Source organism: Eulemur rufifrons, chromosome 28 (assembly GCF_041146395.1).
Source record: "Eulemur rufifrons isolate Redbay chromosome 28, OSU_ERuf_1, whole genome shotgun sequence".
NCBI lineage: Eukaryota > Metazoa > Chordata > Mammalia > Primates > Lemuridae > Eulemur > Eulemur rufifrons.
The window spans coordinates 2,324,802-2,345,395 of NC_091010.1; the positions used below are offsets into that span (position 1 = coordinate 2,324,802).

The 20,594-nt window shown below is 38.7% G+C and overlaps 1 protein-coding gene across 2 annotated transcripts in view; it reads left to right on the forward strand.

Annotated features, from left to right (window-relative positions):
• The first annotated feature begins 315 nt into the window (after window positions 1–315).
• Window positions 316–20,594, forward strand: part of ZNF25 (zinc finger protein 25) — a 35,967-nt gene continuing 15,688 nt past the window's right edge. For both annotated transcript variants that reach the window (XM_069460910.1, XM_069460911.1), the window contains exons 1-2: window positions 316–422; window positions 5,242–5,358. In XM_069460910.1, coding sequence (XP_069317011.1) covers window positions 5,344–5,358 — 15 coding nt within the window. In that variant the 5' untranslated portion in view covers window positions 316–422; window positions 5,242–5,343. The remainder of the gene's footprint in view (window positions 423–5,241; window positions 5,359–20,594) is intronic.

The window sequence follows — 20,594 nt, forward strand, 5'->3', positions numbered from 1 at the left end:
CACTCCTGTACGTACTTAGTCCCAAATACTTTAATTAAATTACCCACGGACATTCCTCCCGCCACGTCACGGTAGCTTTCGGCCTCCAAGCGCGGGTAGCTGTCGCCAGGTCCACCAGATAGTCCCTGCGCGGGACGGTCGCCCCTCCGGGCACGCAGCAGCAGCCCCGCGTGCCGCCAGGGGGAGCCCAACCCCAGACGCTGTCCGAGGCGGCGTAGGCGCCGGGGTTTCTGGGAAGCGTAGTTCTGCAGAGGGGCAATAGGCGCGCTCTGCGCATGGGCAGTACCGTCTCCTTTCAGGCGTCGGCGTTTTGTCTCCTACCTCAGGGGGAGCAGTCTTCGCAGCATCCAGGTCTCCGCGGTCCCGCAGAGGGCGGGGCCTGGGCTTGGAGCCGGCTGGGAGCAGAGGCCGAGCTCCTGCAGGTGTGTCGAAGGCCTCTGCGGGTGGGTCGGGGCTGCGGAAGCGGGTCTCGACATTGGCGTGGGAGGTACCCGAGGGGGCACCCGTGTTGGGAGCGGCCCTGGCGACGAGGCCGGCGGCCCTCGGCACTTGTCTTCAGAAGCTGTTTCCGCGACACGCCTGAGGGGCAGCCCGAGGAGGTCTGGGGCGACCGGGAAAGCGGGGCTCCCGGAGGGAGCGGCCCCAGTGACGTGGCTCGGCCCGCAGCGTTGGGCCGCTTGTGACGCCGGCTGGAAAGCGGCAGGGCCTGGGCCAGGGTCCAGCGTCTGCAGACGGCATCAGTGCGTCTCAGATACTCATCTGTGAAATGATGGTAGTAACCTTTAGGGTCGCTTGCCGTATTGAGTAGGGTAGTAGTTATAAAGTATGGTAAAAGACTCAGTAACGGTGAGCAGCCTTTATTATTACAAGGCATGCTGTGTTCATTATTGGTTCATTGAATCTTCATAACCATCCTTTCCCTTTAACCACCTCCATTTTAATAAATAAGAGTACTAAACCTTCAGAGAGATTGATTTACCCAATATTAGCAGATGGGACTTAAATTCTCACTTGTTTTACTCTATACCACACTGAAATGTGTTTGTGCTCTTTCCCATGCTGAAACCCACAGTTTGGGCTTGTATTTAGCACAGCAGTTGTTCCTGAGCACCACTAGAATATAGCTGTGGAGTGTACTGAACCTGATCTTTCATGTAGTGTTCTATTTCCAAAAATGCTTGGGGAATCCTAAGAACCCGTGAGCCAAAATGTTATGTAAGGCCATCCATCCAGCATCCTCCAAACTGTCTTTGTCTTCTCAGAGGACTGTTAAACGTGTAAATTGAAACCACAATTTGAGCCCTCAATTTTAAATTTTACTGGAGAAGCTGGGAATCCTATCTAGGCCAGAGGGTAGTTTCTAAAGAGGGGAATGGGATAGATTTTTTTTAAAAGATGAAAACTGCAATTTATCCATGCTCCATATTATGTTGGTGATATAATGTCTCTGACTGGCTGATGATATCTGAGCTTATTAGGCATTTTGTGAGCACCAAGCTGGCTGGAAGTGGTTTCTGCTGTTTTTTGTTTATTTTTTTAGATTTTTTCTATTTTTTTATTGATATGTCATAATTGTACATATTTATGGGGTACATGTGATATTTTGATACATGCATACAATGTGTGATGACCAAACAGGGTAATTAGCATATCCATCACCTTAAACATTCATCATTTCTTTGTGTTAGAAACATTACAAATCTGTTTTGAAATATACAATAAATTATTGTTAACTATTGTCTTCATACTGTGCTGTCGAACACTAGAACTTATTCCTGCTTATGTAACCTTGTTTTTGTACACATTGACCAACCTCTCTTCTTTGCCCACCTCCTCCCTATCCTCTCTCTTCTCTGGTAACCATTCTACCCTTTATCTTCATGAGATCAACCTTTTTTAGCTCCCATGCATGAATGTAAACATGGGATGTTTGTCTTTCTGTGCCTGGTTTATTTCACTTAACATAATGTCCTCCAATTCCATCTATGTTGCTGCAAATGACAGGATTTCCTTTCCTCGTATTCTGTTGTGTATATACACTATATTTCTTTATTCATTCATCTCTTGATGGACACTTAAGTTGCTTCCATATCTTGGCTATTGTGAATAGTATTGCAATAAACATGGGAATGCAGATATTTCCTTGATGTACTGATTTCCTTTCTTTTGACTATATACCCAGCAATAGGATTGCTGGATTATGTGGTAGATCTATTTTTTGGTTTTTGAGAAACCTCCATACTGTTTTCCTTCGTGGCTGTACTAATTTACATTTCTGCCAACAGTGTATGTATGAGTGTGCATCCTTGCCAACATTTGTTATTTTTTGTCTTTTTGATAGTAGCCATTTTAACTGGGGTTAGATGATATTTCATTGTGGTTTTCATTTGCATTTCCCTGATGATGAGTGATTTTGAGGATTTTCTATATACTTGGTCATTTGTATGACTTTGGTGAAATGTCTGTTCAGATCATTCGCCCATTTTTAAATTGGATTATTTGTTTTTTTGTTGCTATTGAATTGAGTTCCTTATATATTCTGGTTATTAGTCCATTGTCAGATGGATAGTTTGCAAATATTTTCTCCCATTCTTTATGTTATCTCTTCACTCTGTTGGTTGTTTCCTTTGCTGTGGAGAAACTTTTTAATTCAATGTGATCCCATTTGTCTATTTTTTCGGTTGTTACCTGTGCTTTTGAGATCTTACCCCCCAAATTTTTGCCCAGAACAATGTTCTAAAGCATTTCTCCAGTGTTTTATTCTAGTAGTTTCATAGTTTCCGGTCTTAGATTTAAGTTTTTAATCCATTTTGAGTTGATTTTTGTATATGGTAAGAAATAGGGTCTAATTTTACTCTCCTCCATATAGATGTCCTGTTTTCCCAACACCATTTAGTGAAAAGACTGTCCTTTCCCCAATATATGTTCTTGTCACTTTTGTTGAAAATGAGTTGGCTGTAAATGCGTGGATGTATTTCTGGGTTCTCTATTGTGTTCCACTGGTCTATATGTCTGTTTTTATGCTAGCACCATGCTGTTTTGGTTACTATAGCTTTGTAGTGTATTTTGAAGTCTGGTAGTGTGATGCCTCTGGCTTTGTTCTTTTTGCTTAAGATTGTTTTTCCTATTTAGGGCCTTTTGTGGTTCCATATGAATTTTTTTTTTTTTTTTTTTTTGAGACAGAGTCTCACTCTGTTGCCCGGGCTAGAGTGAGTGCCGTGGCGTCAGTCTAGCTCACAGCAACCTCAAACTCCTGGGCTTAAGTGATCCTACTGCCTCAGCCTCCCGAGTAGCTGGGACTACAGGCATGCACCACCATGCCCGGCTAATTTTTTGTATATATATATATTTTAGTTGTCCATATAATTTCTTTCTATTTTTAGTAGAGACGGGGTCTCACTCTTGCTCAGGCTGGTCTCGAACTCCTGACCTCAAGCGATCCACCCGCCTCGGCCTCCCAGAGTGCTAGGATTACAGGCGTGAGCCACCGCGCCCGGCCCCATATGAATTTTAGGATTGTTTTTTTCTATTTCTGTGAAGAATATCATTGGCATTTTGATAGGAATTGCATTGAATCTATAGATTTTTTTGGGTAGTATGAGTATTTTAACATTAATTTTTCTAATCCATGAGCATAGGATATATTTCCATTTTTTTGTGTCCTCTTCCACTTCTTTCATCAGTGTTTTATATTTTATAGTAGAGATCTTTCACTTATTTGGTTAAATTTATTTCTAGGTAATATTTTTTGTAGCTATTATAAATAGGATTGCTTTCTTGATTTTCTCAGATTGTTCACTGTTAGTGTAGAAATGCTACTGATTTTTGTATCTTGATTTTGTGTCCTGCAACTTTACTGAATTCTTTTATAAGTTCTAACTGTTTTTTGGCAAAGTCTTCAGGTTTTTCTAAATGTAGGATTATGTTGTCTGTGAACAAGTATAACTTGACTTCTTCCATGCCAATTTGGATGCCCTTTATGGTTTCTGCTGCTTATGAAAAGGACCTCAGGATTAAGGTATCTGGTTGTCTTTTGCTACAGACATAAAGTACCTGTTTGGGAATTACGGGGCCAAACTATTATTTTAGAAGCTATATTTTTGTCATAGCAACAGATTAGATGTCCATGTCAGAGTTCATCAGGATCTCATTAAATTTTACCTTAGGCCCAGCCCCAGTTTCGAGGGTACAGTGAATTCCAGGTACCCTGTCTGGATTTGTAGCTCTATGTGAAGACTTACAGAATCATAATGGCACATGAAGGTTTGTTCAAGATTATCTAATTCCTCTTCATTTTAAAAATAAATCATTGAAACTAAGATAATCACTAGGTTTGTTAATAGCAGAGCCTAGGGTAGAACTGAAGTCTCCAGGTTCGCAATATCATATTTAAGTCAGAGACAGGTTCTTGGAGAAGTGGTTTTTTAGGAACTGCAATTTAGGGAGAAGAATCATCCTATTTTTGAGAACTTTGAAAAAGACTTTACAACCCTGTGGGGTTTATAATATTCACAGGAAAAATTATGATATAACTTTAAATAGCTTTTATGTATTTGATAAATATGTCTTTCAACATCACTTCTTTTTTTTTTTTTTTGAGACAGAGTCTCGCTCTGTTGCCCGGGCTAGAGTGCCTTGGCGTCAGCCTAGCTCACAGCAACCTCAAACTCCTGGGCTCAAGCGATCCTCCTGCCTCAGCCTCCCGAGTAGCTGGGCCTACAGGCAGGCACCACCATGCCCGGCTAATTTTTTTTCTATATATATTTTAGTTGGCCAGATAATTTCTTTCTATTTTTAGTAGAGACGGGGTCTTGCTCTTGCTCAGGCTGGTCTCGAACTCCTGACCTCGAGCGATCCACCTGCCTCGGCCTCCCAGAGTGCTAGGATTACAAGTGTGAGCCCCGCGCCTGGCCTCAACATCACTTCTAATGTCAGCATAGGGTTCCATACTTTGGATATGTTAACACCTACTTCTTAATAATCTGCTACTACTGGATATTTGTTTTCATTTCTTTTGTATTATTCAGTAAACAGACTCATAATTTTCAAAACAGCCAATAGGAAAGAAATGTTTAGATTCCCTCAGAAATGTCCTAGGTTCATCATGATTTATTTGAGAGTCACCAGTGGACAGGTGGGTACTACTTTATCATGTTCCTTCCTAATCCTTCTGATGGGTCATAGGGACATTTTCCCAGAGGTACATATCTTACTAAAATGTTATATGGAAATTTCTCACAGGTGATTCCTGGAGCTGCAAGATAAGGTTTCTTATGACTTCTGTCTTCCAACTTTCCCTGCTCTGGCTTCATAGTTTCGATACTTTCCAAAGAACAGCAGAAAATGAACAAGTTCCAGGTGAGTCATTTATTTAGCCCTTACTTTGTTTCATGAAAGAGAGTCCATAGAATTAGAAAAGTGGAAATAGTTAAAAATCAACTTCAGGAAAAATACTATTTGCATAAAACTGCAGTTCTCAAAGTGTGGTCAGCAGATCCCTGGGAGCCCAAGACCCTCTCAAGGGGTCTGTGGGGTCCATACTCATAGTATTATCAAATATTTGCATTGATAGCATGAAAGCAATGCGTAGATTGCTGCCTGTTTTGCATGAATTAAGACAATGATACCAATACTAACAAATGTGATTTTTAAAGTGTGTTTTATAATAAAATGTCAACATTTGAGTAATATTTCTAAGGTGTATGCTCAGAGACAAACTCAGCAATTTTTGAGGACAGAGCGATGCAGATAAGAAAGGAACAGGTTATAGGTTGATTAGGGAATGACACTCCGAAAGGTAATATTTGAGGAAAGTCCTGAATTAAATGAGAGAGGGAGCAAGATAGAAATCTGGGGGAAGAACATTCTAGGTAGAAGGAACTGCAAATACAAACACTCCGAGGCATGTTCTAGAAACCATTTTGAGGACATTGAAGCTAGGGAGAAGTGACCTAGGGAAAGCATGGTAAGAAGTAAGATCAAAGAGGAAAGGAAAACTAGGACACATAAGACCTTGTACACCATAGAAAACTTTACTTTTATTTGTTAATTTAAAACTCGGCCCGGTGCAGGGACTCATGCCTGTAATCCCGGCACTGTGGGAGGCCAAGGCAGGAGAACCACTTGAGCCTAGGAGTTCAAGACCAGCCTGGGCAATAGCAAGACCCCATCTCTACAAAAAATTTAAAAATTAGCTAGGTCTGGTGATACGTGCCTATAGTCCCAGCTACTCAGGAGGCTGAGGCAGGAGGATCACTTGAGCCCAGGAGTTGTAGGCTGCAGTGAGCTATGATGATGCCACTACACTCTAGCCTGGGCGACAGTGAGAACTTGTCTTAAAAAAAAATTAAAAATCTTTCTTTTTATACAATCAAAAGAATGTACATAATGTATATAATATATGTATGATTTAGGTGATATTGATAAAGCAAACCCCAGTATATCCCCTATCTGGCTTAAGAAAATGATAGTTACTAGTACCTTTGAAGCCCCTCTGTGTCCCTCCTCAGTCTTATCCCTGCTATCACCAAGAGAAAATGAATCCTGAATTCTATGATAACTATTTCCTTGTTTTTTTAATTTAATTTTTTATAAACAAAACAGTATAATTGGCAATTAATTAAATACCTAACTCTCTGGTAAGCACCTCACATTGTTTCGCATAATCTTCACAACCACCTTTTGAAGTGTTATTATTAATGTGTCAAATTTCAGTGTCGACACCATCTGCTTGTCTTTCCAAACCACAGCCTTTGGGCATCTTCGTAGAGAGAAAATCTCTAGAAAGAAGGACAAAAAATGTAGGAGGAAGTTGAAACAATTTAACCTATTCTACAGTTCTGCTTCAGTTGATCTTGAACATAATTCTGACTTCTATGTGAAATTCTCCTTATCCAGAATTCACTGGAGAGTACACATGATGTTTTCCCTACATTATGGTCTATAACTAATTGCTGAATGGTCTGGAATAGTAGAAATGACTAGTTAGCTTTTTTATTTTTTGAAGTAATTCTGAGTGCAGTTGTCACTACTGACTCCTGGAAAAGTTTACTTGATGCAGATCTTCGAACTTTTTGTTTGTTCATAGCCATTTTGGCTAGATTAGATCTCTTTTACATTCTTTCTTATGTCTCTCAACTTCTATTGGAATAAATTTCTTCTGTTCAAAAACATTCTTCTTAGTTACTGTTATTTTGTTTTAGTGAGGATCTGCTGGTAGAAACCCTTCAGTTTGTTTATCTAAAATATTCATGAAGAACTTTTTCATGGTGTATGGAAGTCTTGGTTGGCAGTTTTCATCCTTTAAAACATTGAAAAGCATTCACTGTCTTCAATTACTGATGCTGTTGAAAATTCACATGTCAATTTGCCAGACCTTTGAGGCAAGTCTATTTTGGGCCAGCTGCTTTTAAGACATCTTTTACTAAAATGTATTTATGTGTTGATTTCTCTTTATCCTAATGAGATTTATTTGTGCTTCTTTGGGGTTGAGTATTTGAGTGTTTTGAGTATTACACTGTATTTCCTTTATTGACTTTTAAACTGTACTTTTTTGTGGTGTTTGTTGATTATACTAGAGATTATAATACACATAATTAACTTATCACAGCATCTTGAAATAATAATATACTTATTCATGGACGATATAATAAACTTTCAGTAGTATTATCCTATTTACTTCCTTTTTCCCCTTTGTGGTCTTTGTCTCATATCTCATTTCTCATGTATTTTAACCCCAAATACTTGTTAATTCTGCTTTAAACAGTTATTAATCTTTAAAAAATTCTATGTGTGTGTATGCAAATAAAATAGCATACATATATATATCCTTCGGAGGCTCTTTATTCCTTCCTACAGGTATTGGATTCTCTGGTCATATCTTTTCCCTTCAGCCTAAACAGCTTATTTTTATCATTTCATGTACTCAGGGACTGATGGTGACAAATTCACTTGGCTTTACTTTCTGAAAATGTCTTTATTTCACCTTGATTCTTTTTTCTTTTCTTTTTTCTTTTTTTTGAGACAGCATCTTGCTCTATTGTCAGAACAGGAGTGCAGTGGCGCCATTATATTAATAGCTCACTGCAACCTCCAACTCCTGGGCTTGAGCAGTCCTCCTGCCTCAGTCTCCCAAGTAGCTGGGACTAGACTACAGGCATGTGCCACCATACTAGCTAATTTTTAAATTTTTTGTACAGACAGGATCTTGCTATGTTGCCCAGGCTGGTCTCTAACTCCTGGCCTCAAGCAATCCTCCCACCTTCGCCTCCCAAAGTGCTCAGATTATAGATATGAACCACTGCACCTAGCCCATTTTAACAATTTTTTAAGCTTTCAATTCAGTGGCATTAAGCACATTCATATTGTTGTACAGCTGTCATCAACATCCATGTCTAGTGTTTTTTTAATTTGCAAAACATTTGTAAATTTCTGGGTTATTTGGATGATAGCCATCCTAATGAATGTGAAGTGGTTTTGTTTTTCTTTCATGATTGTGTTTTTATTTTTATTTATTTTTTAACTTTAACTCTGTACCCATTAAACAACTCCCTATACTCTCTTCTACCAGCCCCTGGCAACCACCACTCTATTTTTTTGTCTCTATGAATTTGATAACTCTAGCATCTCATGTAAGTGGACTCATACATATTTGCCCTTCTGTGACTAACTTATTTCATTTAGCATAATGTCTTCAGTTCATCCATGTTATAGCATGTGTCAAATTTCCTTTGTCTTTAAGGCTGAATAATATATTGTTTGTATATACCACATTGTGTTTATCTGTTCATCCATTGATGGACACTTGGGTTACTTTTCACCTTTTGGCCATTGTGAATGATGTTGCTATGAACATGGATACAAATATCTGTTTAAGTCCTTGCTTTCAGTTCTTTTGGGTATATACCCAGAAGTGGAATACTGAATCATATGGTAATTCTATGTTTACTTTTTTTCAGGAACTGCCATACTGATCTCCATAGCGGTTGCACCATTTTACATTCCCACCAGTAATACACAAGGTTTTCAGTTTTTCCACATCCTCACCAATACTTGTTAATTTTTGGGTTTTTTGGATGATATCCATCCTAATAAGTGTAAAGTGGTTTTGTTTTTGTTTCATGTTGTGTTTTTATTATTCATTTTTTAACTTACACACAGCAAAATTTACTCTTTTGGGGTGCACATTTCATTGAGTTTTGGCACATGCATAAAAGCACGTAATCATTTTCATTACCATAGTCAAGCTACAGAACAGTTCTATCATCTCCTTCTTTGTAGTCCTGGCAATCATTGATTTATTCTTCATTGATATAATTTTGCCTTTTCCTGAAGGTCATATAAATTGAATTATATAGTATGAAATTTTTGAGACTGCTTTTTCTTCATTTAGCATAATACATTTGAGATTTGATTATGTTGTTACATGTATCAGTAGTACATTATTTTTAATTGCTAATTAGTATTCACTATGGAATAAAAAATGGGATAAATAAATTGTACCCCATTTATTTATCCATTCACTGGTTGAACAAACATTGAAAACATTGTTTCCAGTTTTTTGGCAATTATGAGCAGAGCTGTTACAAATATTTGTGTACTGATTTTTGTGTGAACATAGATTTCATTTCTCTTGGGTAAATGCCTAGCAATACACTTGTTGAGTCATATGGTTTAAGTATTATGTTTAATTTTATAAGAAACTGCCAAACTGTTTTCCAGAGTAGCTGTAATATTCGATATTCCTACCACAATGTCTTAGAATTCCATTTGCTTTATGTTACTTGTCAGCACTTAGTATTATCAGGTTTTTTTTAAGTCATGCTGATAAGTACATAGTAATACCTCATTATGATTTTAATTTGCATTTCTCTAATGACTAATGATATTGGACATCTTTTGGTGTGCTTATTTGCTGTTTTGTGAAGTATTTCTTCATATCTTTTGTCCATTTTTAAATTCGGTTGTTTTCTTATTGTTGAGTTTTGAGAGTTTTTTTTTTTCTTTTTTGCTATATATACTTCATAGGATGTTTTTCTTTTAATTTTTTTTTATTTCACCATATTATAGGGTTACAAATGTTTAGGTTACATATATTGCCCTTGCCCAACCCGAGTCAGAGCTTCAAGCATGTCAATCCCCTAGACGGTATGCACTGCACCCATTACTTGTGTATATGCCCATCCCTCCTCCCCTTTCCCATCTGCCCGACACCCGATGAATGTTATTAGTATATGTGGACTTACGTGTTGATCAGTTAATACTAATTTGATGGTGAGTACATGTAGTGCTTATTTTTCCATTCTTGGGATACTTCACTTAGTAGAATGGGTTCCAGATCTATCTAGGATAATACAAGACGTGCTAGAACACCATTGTTTTTTGTGGCTGAGTATAACTCCATGGTATACATATATCACATTTTATTAATCTATTCATGTATTGATAGGCACTTGGGTTGTTTCCGCATCTTTGCAATTGTGAATTGTGCTGCTATAAACATTCGAGTGGAGATGTCTTTTTTATAGAATGTCTTTTGTTCTTTTGGGTAGATGCCCAGTAATGGGATTGCTGGATCAAATGGTAGTTGTATCTCTTTGAGGTATCTCTATATTACTTTCCACAGAGGTTGTACTAGTTTGTAATCCCACCAGTAGTGTATGAGTGTTCCTATCTCTCCACATCCATGCCAACATTGATTGTTTTGGGACTTTTTGATAAAGGCCATTCTCACTGAAGATAAGTAATATCCCATTGTGGTTTTGAGTTGCATTTCCCTGATGATTAGAGATGTTGAACATTTTTTCTTATGTTTGTTGGCCATTCTGTCTTCTTTTGAAAAGTTTCTGTTCATGTCGTTTGCCCGCTTTTTGATAGGGTTGTTTGATTTTTTTCTTGCTGATTTTCCTGAGATCGATATAGATTCTAGTTATCAGCCTTTTATCAGATGTGTAACATGTGATATTTTTTCCCATTCTGTAGATTGTCTGCTTGCTCTCATGGTAGTTTCCTTGGCTTTGCCGAAGCTTTTTAATTTGATCAGGGCCCATTTATTTATTTTTGTTGTTGCTGTGATTGCCTTTGGGGTCTTCTTTATAAATTCTTTGCCTAAGCCAATGTCTATAAGAGTTCTTTAGACATTTTCTTCTAGAATTCTTGAAGTTTCACACCTTAGGTTTAAGTCTGTTATCCACTGTGAATTGATTTTTGTGAGAACTGAAAGGGGCAGATCCTGTTTCAGTCTTCTGCATGTGGCTATCCAGTTTTCCCGGCACCATTTATTGAATAAGAATTCTTTTCCCTAGTGTATGTTTTTGTCTGCTTCTTCAAAGATTAGATGGCTGTATGAGGATGGTTTTATATCTGGGTTCTCAGTTCTGTTCCATTGGTCTATGTCTCTGTTCTTGTGCCAGTACCATGCTGTTATAGTTACTATAGCCTTGTAGTATATCTTGAAGTCTGGTAAATTGATGCCTCCCAATTTGTTCTTTTGGATTAAGATTGCTTTTGTTATATGGGGTCCTCTTGGGTTCCATGTGAAGTGTGAAATTCTTTTTTCTGTATCTGTGAAAAATGATGTTGGTATTTTAATAGGGATTGCATTGCATCCGTAGATCACTTTGGGTAGAATAGACATTTTAACAATGTTGATTCTGCCAACCCATGAGCATGGTTTGGTTTTCCACCTGTTTACATCCTCTGGTGTTTCTTTCCTCAATGTTTCATAGTTCTCCCTGTAGAGGTCTTTTACCTCCTTAAATATATTCCTAGGTATTTTACTTTGTTTGTTGCTATTGTAAAAGGTATTGAGTCTTTGATTTGGTTCTCAGTTTGACTGTTGTTGGCATATATGAATGCTACTGATTGCTGTACGTTGATTTTGTAACCTGAGACTTTGCTGAATTTGTTTATCAATTCCAGTAGTCTCATGGCAGAATCTTTTTGTAGATAAAAGATCATATCATCAGCAAAGATAGATACTTTCACCTCTTGTGCCCCCATTTGAATGCCCTTGCTTCTCTTATCTGATTGCTCTGGCTAGGACTTCCAGCACTATGTTGAATAGAGGCGGTGATAAAGGGCAACCTTGTCTGGTTCCAGTTCTAAGTGGGAATGTGTTCAGTTTTTCCCCATTCAGTATGATGCTGGCTGTGGGTTTGTCATATATGACTTGTATCATTTTTAGGTAAGTCTCTCTATGCCTATTTTGTTAATAAGCATTCTTATCATAAAAGGGTGTTGAATTTTGTCGAATACTTTTTCTGTGTCTATTGAGAGGATCATATGGTCTTTGTATTTGCTTCTATTTATGTGGTGAATTACATTTATAGATTTGCATATGTTGAACCATCCATGCATCTCTGAGATGAAGCCCACTTGGTTGTGATGGATTATTTTTATGATAAGCACCTGAATTTGGTTTGCTGGGATTTTGTTGAGAATTTTTGCATGTATAAGGGATATTGGTCTGTAGTTTTCTTTTTTTGTTGTGTCCTTTCCTGGTTTTGGTATCAGGGTGATGTTAGCTTCATAAAACGTGTTGGGGAGGATTCCTTCCTTCTGTATGCTGTGGAATAATTTCTGCAGGATAGGCACTAGTTCTTCTTTGTAGGTCTGGTAAAATTTGAGTGTGAAACCATCTGGTCCGGGACTTGTCATTTTAGGAAGATTTTTTATTGCTGCTCAATTTCAGTACATGATATTGGCCTGTTCAGGCATTGTATTTCTTCCTGATTGAGCCTACGGAGGCTGTGTATTTCTAAGAATTTGTCCATTTCCTCCACATTTTCCAGTTTATGTGTGTATAGATTTTTATGGTATTCATAGATGATATTTTATATTTCCATGGCATCAATTGTAATTTCTCCTTTTTCATTCCTGATGGAGCTTATTAGAGTTCTTTCTTTTCTGCTTCTCATTAATCTAGCCAGAGGCGTGTCAATTTTGTTGATTTTTTTCAACGAACTGACTTTTTGTTTTGTTACTCTTCCGTATAGTTTTTTTTTTGTTACCAATTTCATTTAGTTCTGCTCTGATATTTTTTATTTCTTTTCTTCTGCTGGGTTTAGGGTTTATTTGCTCATCCTTTTCCAGTCCTTTGAGACGATTCATTAGATTGTTTATTTGTGATCTTTCTCTCTTTTGGATGTAGGCATTTATGGATATAAATTTTTCTCTCAGAACTTCTTTAGCTGTGTCCCACAGATTTTGATAACTTGTGTCCTTTGTCATTTAGTTTGAAGAATCTTTTGATTTCTTCCTTAACGCAATAATTTTTAAACAGAAGGTTGTTTAGTTTCCATGACTTTGTGTAGAGAAGAGAGTTTCTATTGGAGTTGATTTCTAATTTTATTCCACTGTGGTCTGAGAAGATGCATGGTATAATTTCTATTTTTAAAAATTTTTTGAGACATGCTTTTTGGCCTAGGATATGGTCAATCTTAGAGAATGTCCCATGAGCTGATGAGAAAAACATATATTCAGTGATTTTTGGGTAGAATGTTCTGTAAATGTCAGTCAGGCCCATTTGTTCTAGAGTTATGTTTAAATCCACTGTTTCTTTGTTTATTTTGTTTAGAGGATCTGTCCTGTTCTGTTGAGGACTGTTGAAATCTCCGGCTATTATGGTGTTGCTGTTTATCATTTTTTTTTTAGATCAAGTAGGATTTGCTTTATGAATCTGGGCACACCTGAATTGGGTACATAAATATTTAGAATTGTTATGTCTTCTTGCTGAACTGTACCCTTCACCATTATATAGTGACCCTCTTTGTCTTTCATCATTTTTGTTGATTTGAAGACTATGTTATCTGAAATCAAAACTGCCACGCCAGCCTTCTTTTGGCTTCTGTTTGCTTGAAATATTGTTTTCAATCCCTTCACCTTGAGTCTGAATGCATACCTGCAGGTTAGATGTGTTTCCTGAAGACAGCAGACACTTGGCTTGTGTGTATTTATCCATTCGCCCAGCCTATGTTTCTTTAGTGGGCAGTTCAAGCCATTCACATTTATGGAGAGAATTGATAAGTGGGGTAGATTTCTGTTCATCCTATTGAGTTGAACTTTGTTGCTTTGTTTTCTCACTTGAACCATTGTGTTATCTGGCCTTTGACCTTTAGCTTTTGGATGATTTTACATTTGTGAGTGTTTCTTGTACTGATCCATGTGTAACACTGTTCTGAGTACTTCTTGGAGGGCAGGTCTTGTCTTGATGTTGAGAGTTCTTTGTGTTCTGGATACAAGTGCTGTTAGAGTGGAAATTCACTAGAAGCTCACGGCACAGGTGGAGAAAGAATGCTCACACAAAGATTAGGATAGAAAGAAGTAAAAAGTTTATTTTACTTTTTCCCAGAGAAGGTAAAAAGGACACAGCACAGAAATAGAGAAGAAGGGAGTGCTGACCCTAAAGCCAAGCAGCTTCAGGCCTTTTATTGGTGGTTGTAAAGGGTTAAAGAAAAATTTATTGCTGTAGGCTAATTAGCAGAAGACAGCTATGAAACTGCTGCTTTTGCTTTTTCCTTTTTTTCTTGGCTGAAGACTGATAACAGGAGGTAGCTGAAGGCCATTTCTCCTTTTCTTTTCTTCTTCTGGAGACTTGCTTATCAGCTTCTCTGGAATGTGGTCTTGACTACCAGACCCTCTGGCAAATGGAAAGGAGAATTTACACTTTCCTTTTGTAGCTCAGCTCCTTTCAAATGCTGTGTAAACATCCGTGCAGGCTGTAAAAAGAACAGCTCCACAGTTAGTTAATCTGAGAAGACAGGTGACTAATCTCAAGAGCAGTGAGTTTATGGTTAATGTCCCTGCCATCAGTTTTGGAGACAGTGATGGTTTACATTTTAGATGGTTTATGTTTTTTGGGGAGATAGTTCATTAGCAAAGCTGTCCTTTCAAGTGCCTCGTTAGATTTGTGACTTCCAAATATTTTCCGTGATTTCTCTTTTCACCCATTTGTGTCTGTTGCAGAGCAAATTTTGATGAACTCCAAATGTTTTCTTTTTTAGTTTCTTTTTGTGTCATGTCTAAAAAGTTGTTGCTTAACTGAAGGTCTCAAAGACTGTTTCCTGTCTTCTAAAAATTTTATAGTTCTGCATTTTATATTTAGCTGTGTGATTCATGTTGAGGTGATTTTTTATAAAGTATAAGTTATTAGGTTAGGTTTATTTTTTATTTATAGATTCACATATATTCCAATGCCATTTATTGAAAAGCAATGTGTGTATGTGTATATTTATATAATCTTAATACATATTGGCTTAACTGGTATATGGATAATTATAGATATGTGTAAATAAATTAGTCAATATACTTACATATGTATATTTACAAACTGTGCTGAGAAGGCCTAGAAGCTGAGGCTAAAGAAAGAAACTGAGGCAAAATTAATATAGCGAGTTTATTTGGGCCAAGTTTGAAGACTGTTACCCAGGACACACTCCAAGTTGCCTTGGGGAGTGCTCTCTTCAGCCTTGTTACAGGCAGGTTTTTAAAGACAAAAGGGACTAGAAGTGGGCTGCTAGAAAGTTATTTGATGGGAATTCTCACTGATAACTCATCACTCATTGATTAGTTATTGGCTATACATTGTAGAACTATAGGGTATGAGTTATGGTGTCTGGCATATGGCATTTTATGGGTACTTGGTGTCAGTCTAGAGCCATATAGCAAGTGGCTTCAAGAGGTAATAATTTAGCTCAAAGGAAGAGTGAGACATGACTGCTCTTGCATTTCAGTGCCTCTCTGGGCCTGATAATTAAAGGGGGCTCTGATTCCTCAGATAAAAACTTTCTTTTCTTTCTCAAAGAAACATCCCAGTATCTCAGCATCCAGATCTTGGATACCATTCTCCAACAAAAGGAACTAGAACTTTGTGGAGAATTGCTTGATTCTAGGACCCAGGCAAGGGAAATGCAAAATAAGCCCAGAGCATTTTGTGGTATCAGAAAGTAAGAAAGGGCTTTAAAAAATGATGGAGACATGTTAAATATTAATAGACACAGGAGCTGACCTGAAATAGCCCCTAATGGGCAAAGCTGGAATGATTTGAGCAACAAAACAAATAGCACAGTATTGGATTCTTACTCAAAGCATAAAATAAACACACGAGGCCATATTGATAAAAATAAACAATTGAATAAATCAATAAATGGGTAGAAGAGACAACTCTCCTTTATGAATTCCAAATAATATGTGTAGATACTGTCCCCTCTAGGTGGTGGAGCTTATTCTCTCTCTCCTTGAATATGGACTGGACTGGACTTTAATTTGCTCTTAAAGAATAGAGTAAGAAAAAGAAGAACAGTTACTTTACAGTAGAGAAAACTAGCAAACACTATTTGTGACATTATAATGCATACATTTTGATTTTTCTCTGCCTGACTCCTGGCTCTCAGCTTCTATAAGCCTTTTCATTTCCTAACTGACTAGAGCAATAAGAATATCTTTTGTTAAAGTATTTGGTCTTTTGTTCTTGATTCTTGGAAGTAGCTCTTAAATGACAAAGGTGAAAGACAGTCTTTTGTTATTAACTTTAACAAGTTCTTTCAAATACACCTGAGCTTATGCTAATGAGGCTATTTTTGGAAAGCCCTTAGATACCAAGGGATGGGGACTCATTGCCAGGGGAACCAGCCACAAGCTCAGAGGGTTGGTCCTTTCAGCTCCAGCCCCAACCTCTGGGGAGAGGGAAGGGGGCTAAAGGTTAAGTTGATCATCAGTGGCCAGTGGTTTAATCAATCATGCCTACTTAATGAAGCTTCTATAAAAAATTAAAAAGAGACAGCATTCAGGGAGCTTGCAGATAGTTGAACACTTGGTGGTTTACACATCCATGTGCTGGGAGGATGTCACAATCCAACTCTGCAGGGACAGAAGCTCCTATGCTTGGGACCCTTCCAGACTTTGCCCTATGTATGTCTTCATCTTTATTTGTATCCTTTAAAATATCCTTTGTAATAAACTGCTAAATGTAAGTAACTGTTTCCCTGAGTTCTGTGAGCCACTCCAGCAATTAATCAAGTCCAGGGAGAGGGCTGTGGGAACCCTGATTTATACCTGGTTGGTCAGAAGCACAGGCAAAAAAAAAAACCTAACCTAACCTAACCTAACCTTGGGCTTGTGATTGGCATCAGAAGTGGGGCTCAGTCTTTTGGGACTGCATCTTCAACTTGTGGGATATGACGCTGTCTCCCAGTAGATAGAGTTGGAATTGAATTGAATCAGAGGACGCTCAGATGGGATCCACTGCAGAATTGCTTGCTTGCTTGGTGTGTGGGAAAGTAACCCCACACATCTGGTCACAGAAGTATTCTCTATTAATTGTTGTAGGGTGAAAGCAGAGGAAAAATGGTTTGTTTTTTCTACTCATTTGGTGTCAGTGACACAAGATTTCCTAGAACAGCCCTAGCTCACAGAAACATGTGATTCGGGAAGAGAAGGGGTCAAAGGGTGGGGGATGAGGTACCTTTGCTCTCTGGATGGCCCCCTAGACACTCCTGGTATGAAACTGCACCCGCTCTGCATTCAGTGACTAAAGGTAAAAGTTACCAATGGAATTTAGAAATGGTGGTAGACCCAATTCCAGAGGAGTTGGCTCATTGGATACTTAAGGAAATGAAAAATAAGAATCATGATAAAGACATAATCTCTTGGTTATTGCTACCTGTAAAATGAAAGTAAAAGAGAAGTGCTGGGTTAGACCTTAAGGCTCTACCAAGTTCAGATGTGGGTTTGTCTGAGCTCAGGCCACTGGCCTCAAAGCCACCCACAAAGGGGAAGATTACGCCAGGACAACAGGAAGTACTTCTGCAACCTTTGGTCACCAAGAAAGTAGTCAATGTTGGGGGAAGAAAAAACCAAGAAACTACTGAGATCAGGGAGTATAATGTGAAGGAATTGTCTCATTTTGTGGATTGGTATCATCAGCTCCCTGAGGAGCCTTTAATAAAATGGATTGTGAGAATAACTCATTTAGGAGAGTATCCTTGGTTTTAAATGCTACACAATGGAAGAACATGTTTGGGATGATGCAGGACCGACAACTTACTATTTAACAATCAGAGATGGCTATACATGATCCAGACACACGGAAGGTTCTTCCCGAGGGAACGGCCAGCCTGGGGGACTATCGATAAAAACCATTATAAAGTGTGTTTATGCTGAGAAGAGGAACTGCCAGACTCTCCCTATAAATGCTAAGCGGAGGACACCAAAGGAAGCAGCTGACCTGCTTTGTATGCAACCAGTATGGCACTGGTTATGATGACTGGGATATTTACCTGCTAAATATGCCCATTACCCAGGTTATGGTAAATGCTGTGGTTAAGAGTGTCCTTTCTGCACCGTGGCAGACATTGCCCGAAACCTTACTTGATTTGCTGTCTTAACTTCCCTGTATTGGTCTTACTGATACCACGGATATTAAAGTGATTAAAAAGAAAATGGGGAGAGAGGCAGAGGGGAGAATCAGGGAACTTTGGTTATTAAAAAATGGGATGAATGTGGGAGATGTTGATGGGGCTGAAACAAAGGCATTGATACAACACCTTGGGACCCCGCCATTACTAACCACCAACCTTAAAATGCCCCAAGTAAATTTGCTCCATTATCCTAGTTTGGAGGAATTTAAAAAGTCAGAAGGCAATGATTACATGAGAAATCTCACCTGGGATCACCTTGGAGGATGGTTATACTGATTAATCTGGGTAATGACTGACAGATCAGGGTCTCCTGGTCCAACCCCCACAATCTCCCCCAGTCCCCCCACCCCCACTGGGGACCTGAGGCCAGGTGCATATGTATAGGTAAAATGGCCAGATGGGGGAGAAGAAACCTTTTTGATACTTTTTGACACAGCAGCCCAATACACTGTGATGCCAAAGCCACATCTTAATGGTGGCTAAGGTTAGACTGGGAGGATATGGACTTGCAGCAGTTGATGGGACTAAGGTGAAAGTCTGGATGAAAATTCGGATTTTTAAACAAACTTTATATGAAGTGGTCACATCTCCTTTACATTATAATCTCCTGATTGTATTACTGGGATGGGTATTATGTCTACCTGGAAATCACTTCCCCTACCTAATACTGTAAAACAGAAGGCATGTAAGGCCACCCTCGGGCCAGTCTTGAAGAGGCATGCTAAATAGGAACCACTAGAAATGCCTGAACCCACACAGGTGGTTAATTTTAAACAATATAGAATACCTGGAGGGCAGAAAGAGGTTACCATTTTAATCAATGACATGCTAGAAGCTGGAGTGCTGGTACCAAACGAAGTTTGTACAATAGTCCTGTGTGGCTGGTGAGAAAGGTGGATGGCTCCTAACAGCAGACTGTCGAGGCTTGAATGAAGTTGTATTGCCCAGAGCAGCAGTCCCAGACATAGTTTCAGCCATACAGAACATACAACAGGCCAAAGGAGACTGGTACTCAGTGACTGACCTCCCAAACACCTTCTTCTCTATCTCAGTTTCAGAAAAGAGCTAACCACAGTTTGCTTTCACATGGGAAGGGTCTGCCACGGGGTTATGTGAATTCAGCTTACTGTCACAATTTGGTTAGGAGGGATTTGGACTTGATGCAGATCTCAGGTATAAATACACTATACCAATGATGTTATTGTGAACTAAGATAAAACCTTAAGGCTCACCCTCCCACCGACTGACTGAAGGGACCCCCTGGTGGCCAAAGGAATATCCTAAAACTAAATTGCCTGCCAGGAGGAGGGAGGTCAGACTTGCCTCATCATGCCCCCCCCCTTCCTGGGGACATCCTTTGTAACCCATTATCAGGCCTAAGGGTTTGCAAGACAAACCTGCAGGTCCTCAATTTACACAACAAATCTATGTCCGGTGGCTTATCTCTCTGATAAATGACTCCTTTTGTTAAAACATTCCAAGCCTTTAGACAAAGCTTCATGTCTTTAACCAATTACAAGTCAAAGAATCTTTAAACCCACCTATAACCTGTAAGCACCCCCCCCCCTTGGAGATGGCCCACCTTTTCAGGCCAAACCAATGTATGCCTCCCACGTATTGATTTATGACTTTACCTGTAACCCCTGTCTCCCTGAAATGTATAAAACCAAACTAGAACCCAGCCACAGCGAATCCACGTGTTCAAGGCTTCTTGGGCGTGTTTCTGGGTCATGGTCCTCATATTTGACTCAGAGTAAATCTCTTTAAAATTATTTTACAGAGTTTGGCTTTTTTTTCCCATTAACATTATGATAGTATTGGAAACTAAAGAGCAGGCTAGGACTGATTTGAAGTTTCAGTGTAGTGTACAAGTCTTACACCTCCTTAAGTCAGTTTATTTCTAGGTATTCTATTTCATGCTACTCTAAATAGAATTGTTTCAATTTCCTTTTTGGATTTTCAGTGCTGTCCTATAGAAACACAGTTGCTTTTGTGGATTGATTTTATATCCTGCAATTTGCTGAATTTATTAGCTTTAAAAGTTTGTGGGGGTTTTGATGGATTCTTTGGAATATTCCATAGTAGGTCATGTCTTCTGCAAATAGAGATAGTTTTACTTTTTGCATTCCAATTTGGGTGCCTTTATTTCTTGTTCTTGTCCAATTGTTCTGTCTAGAA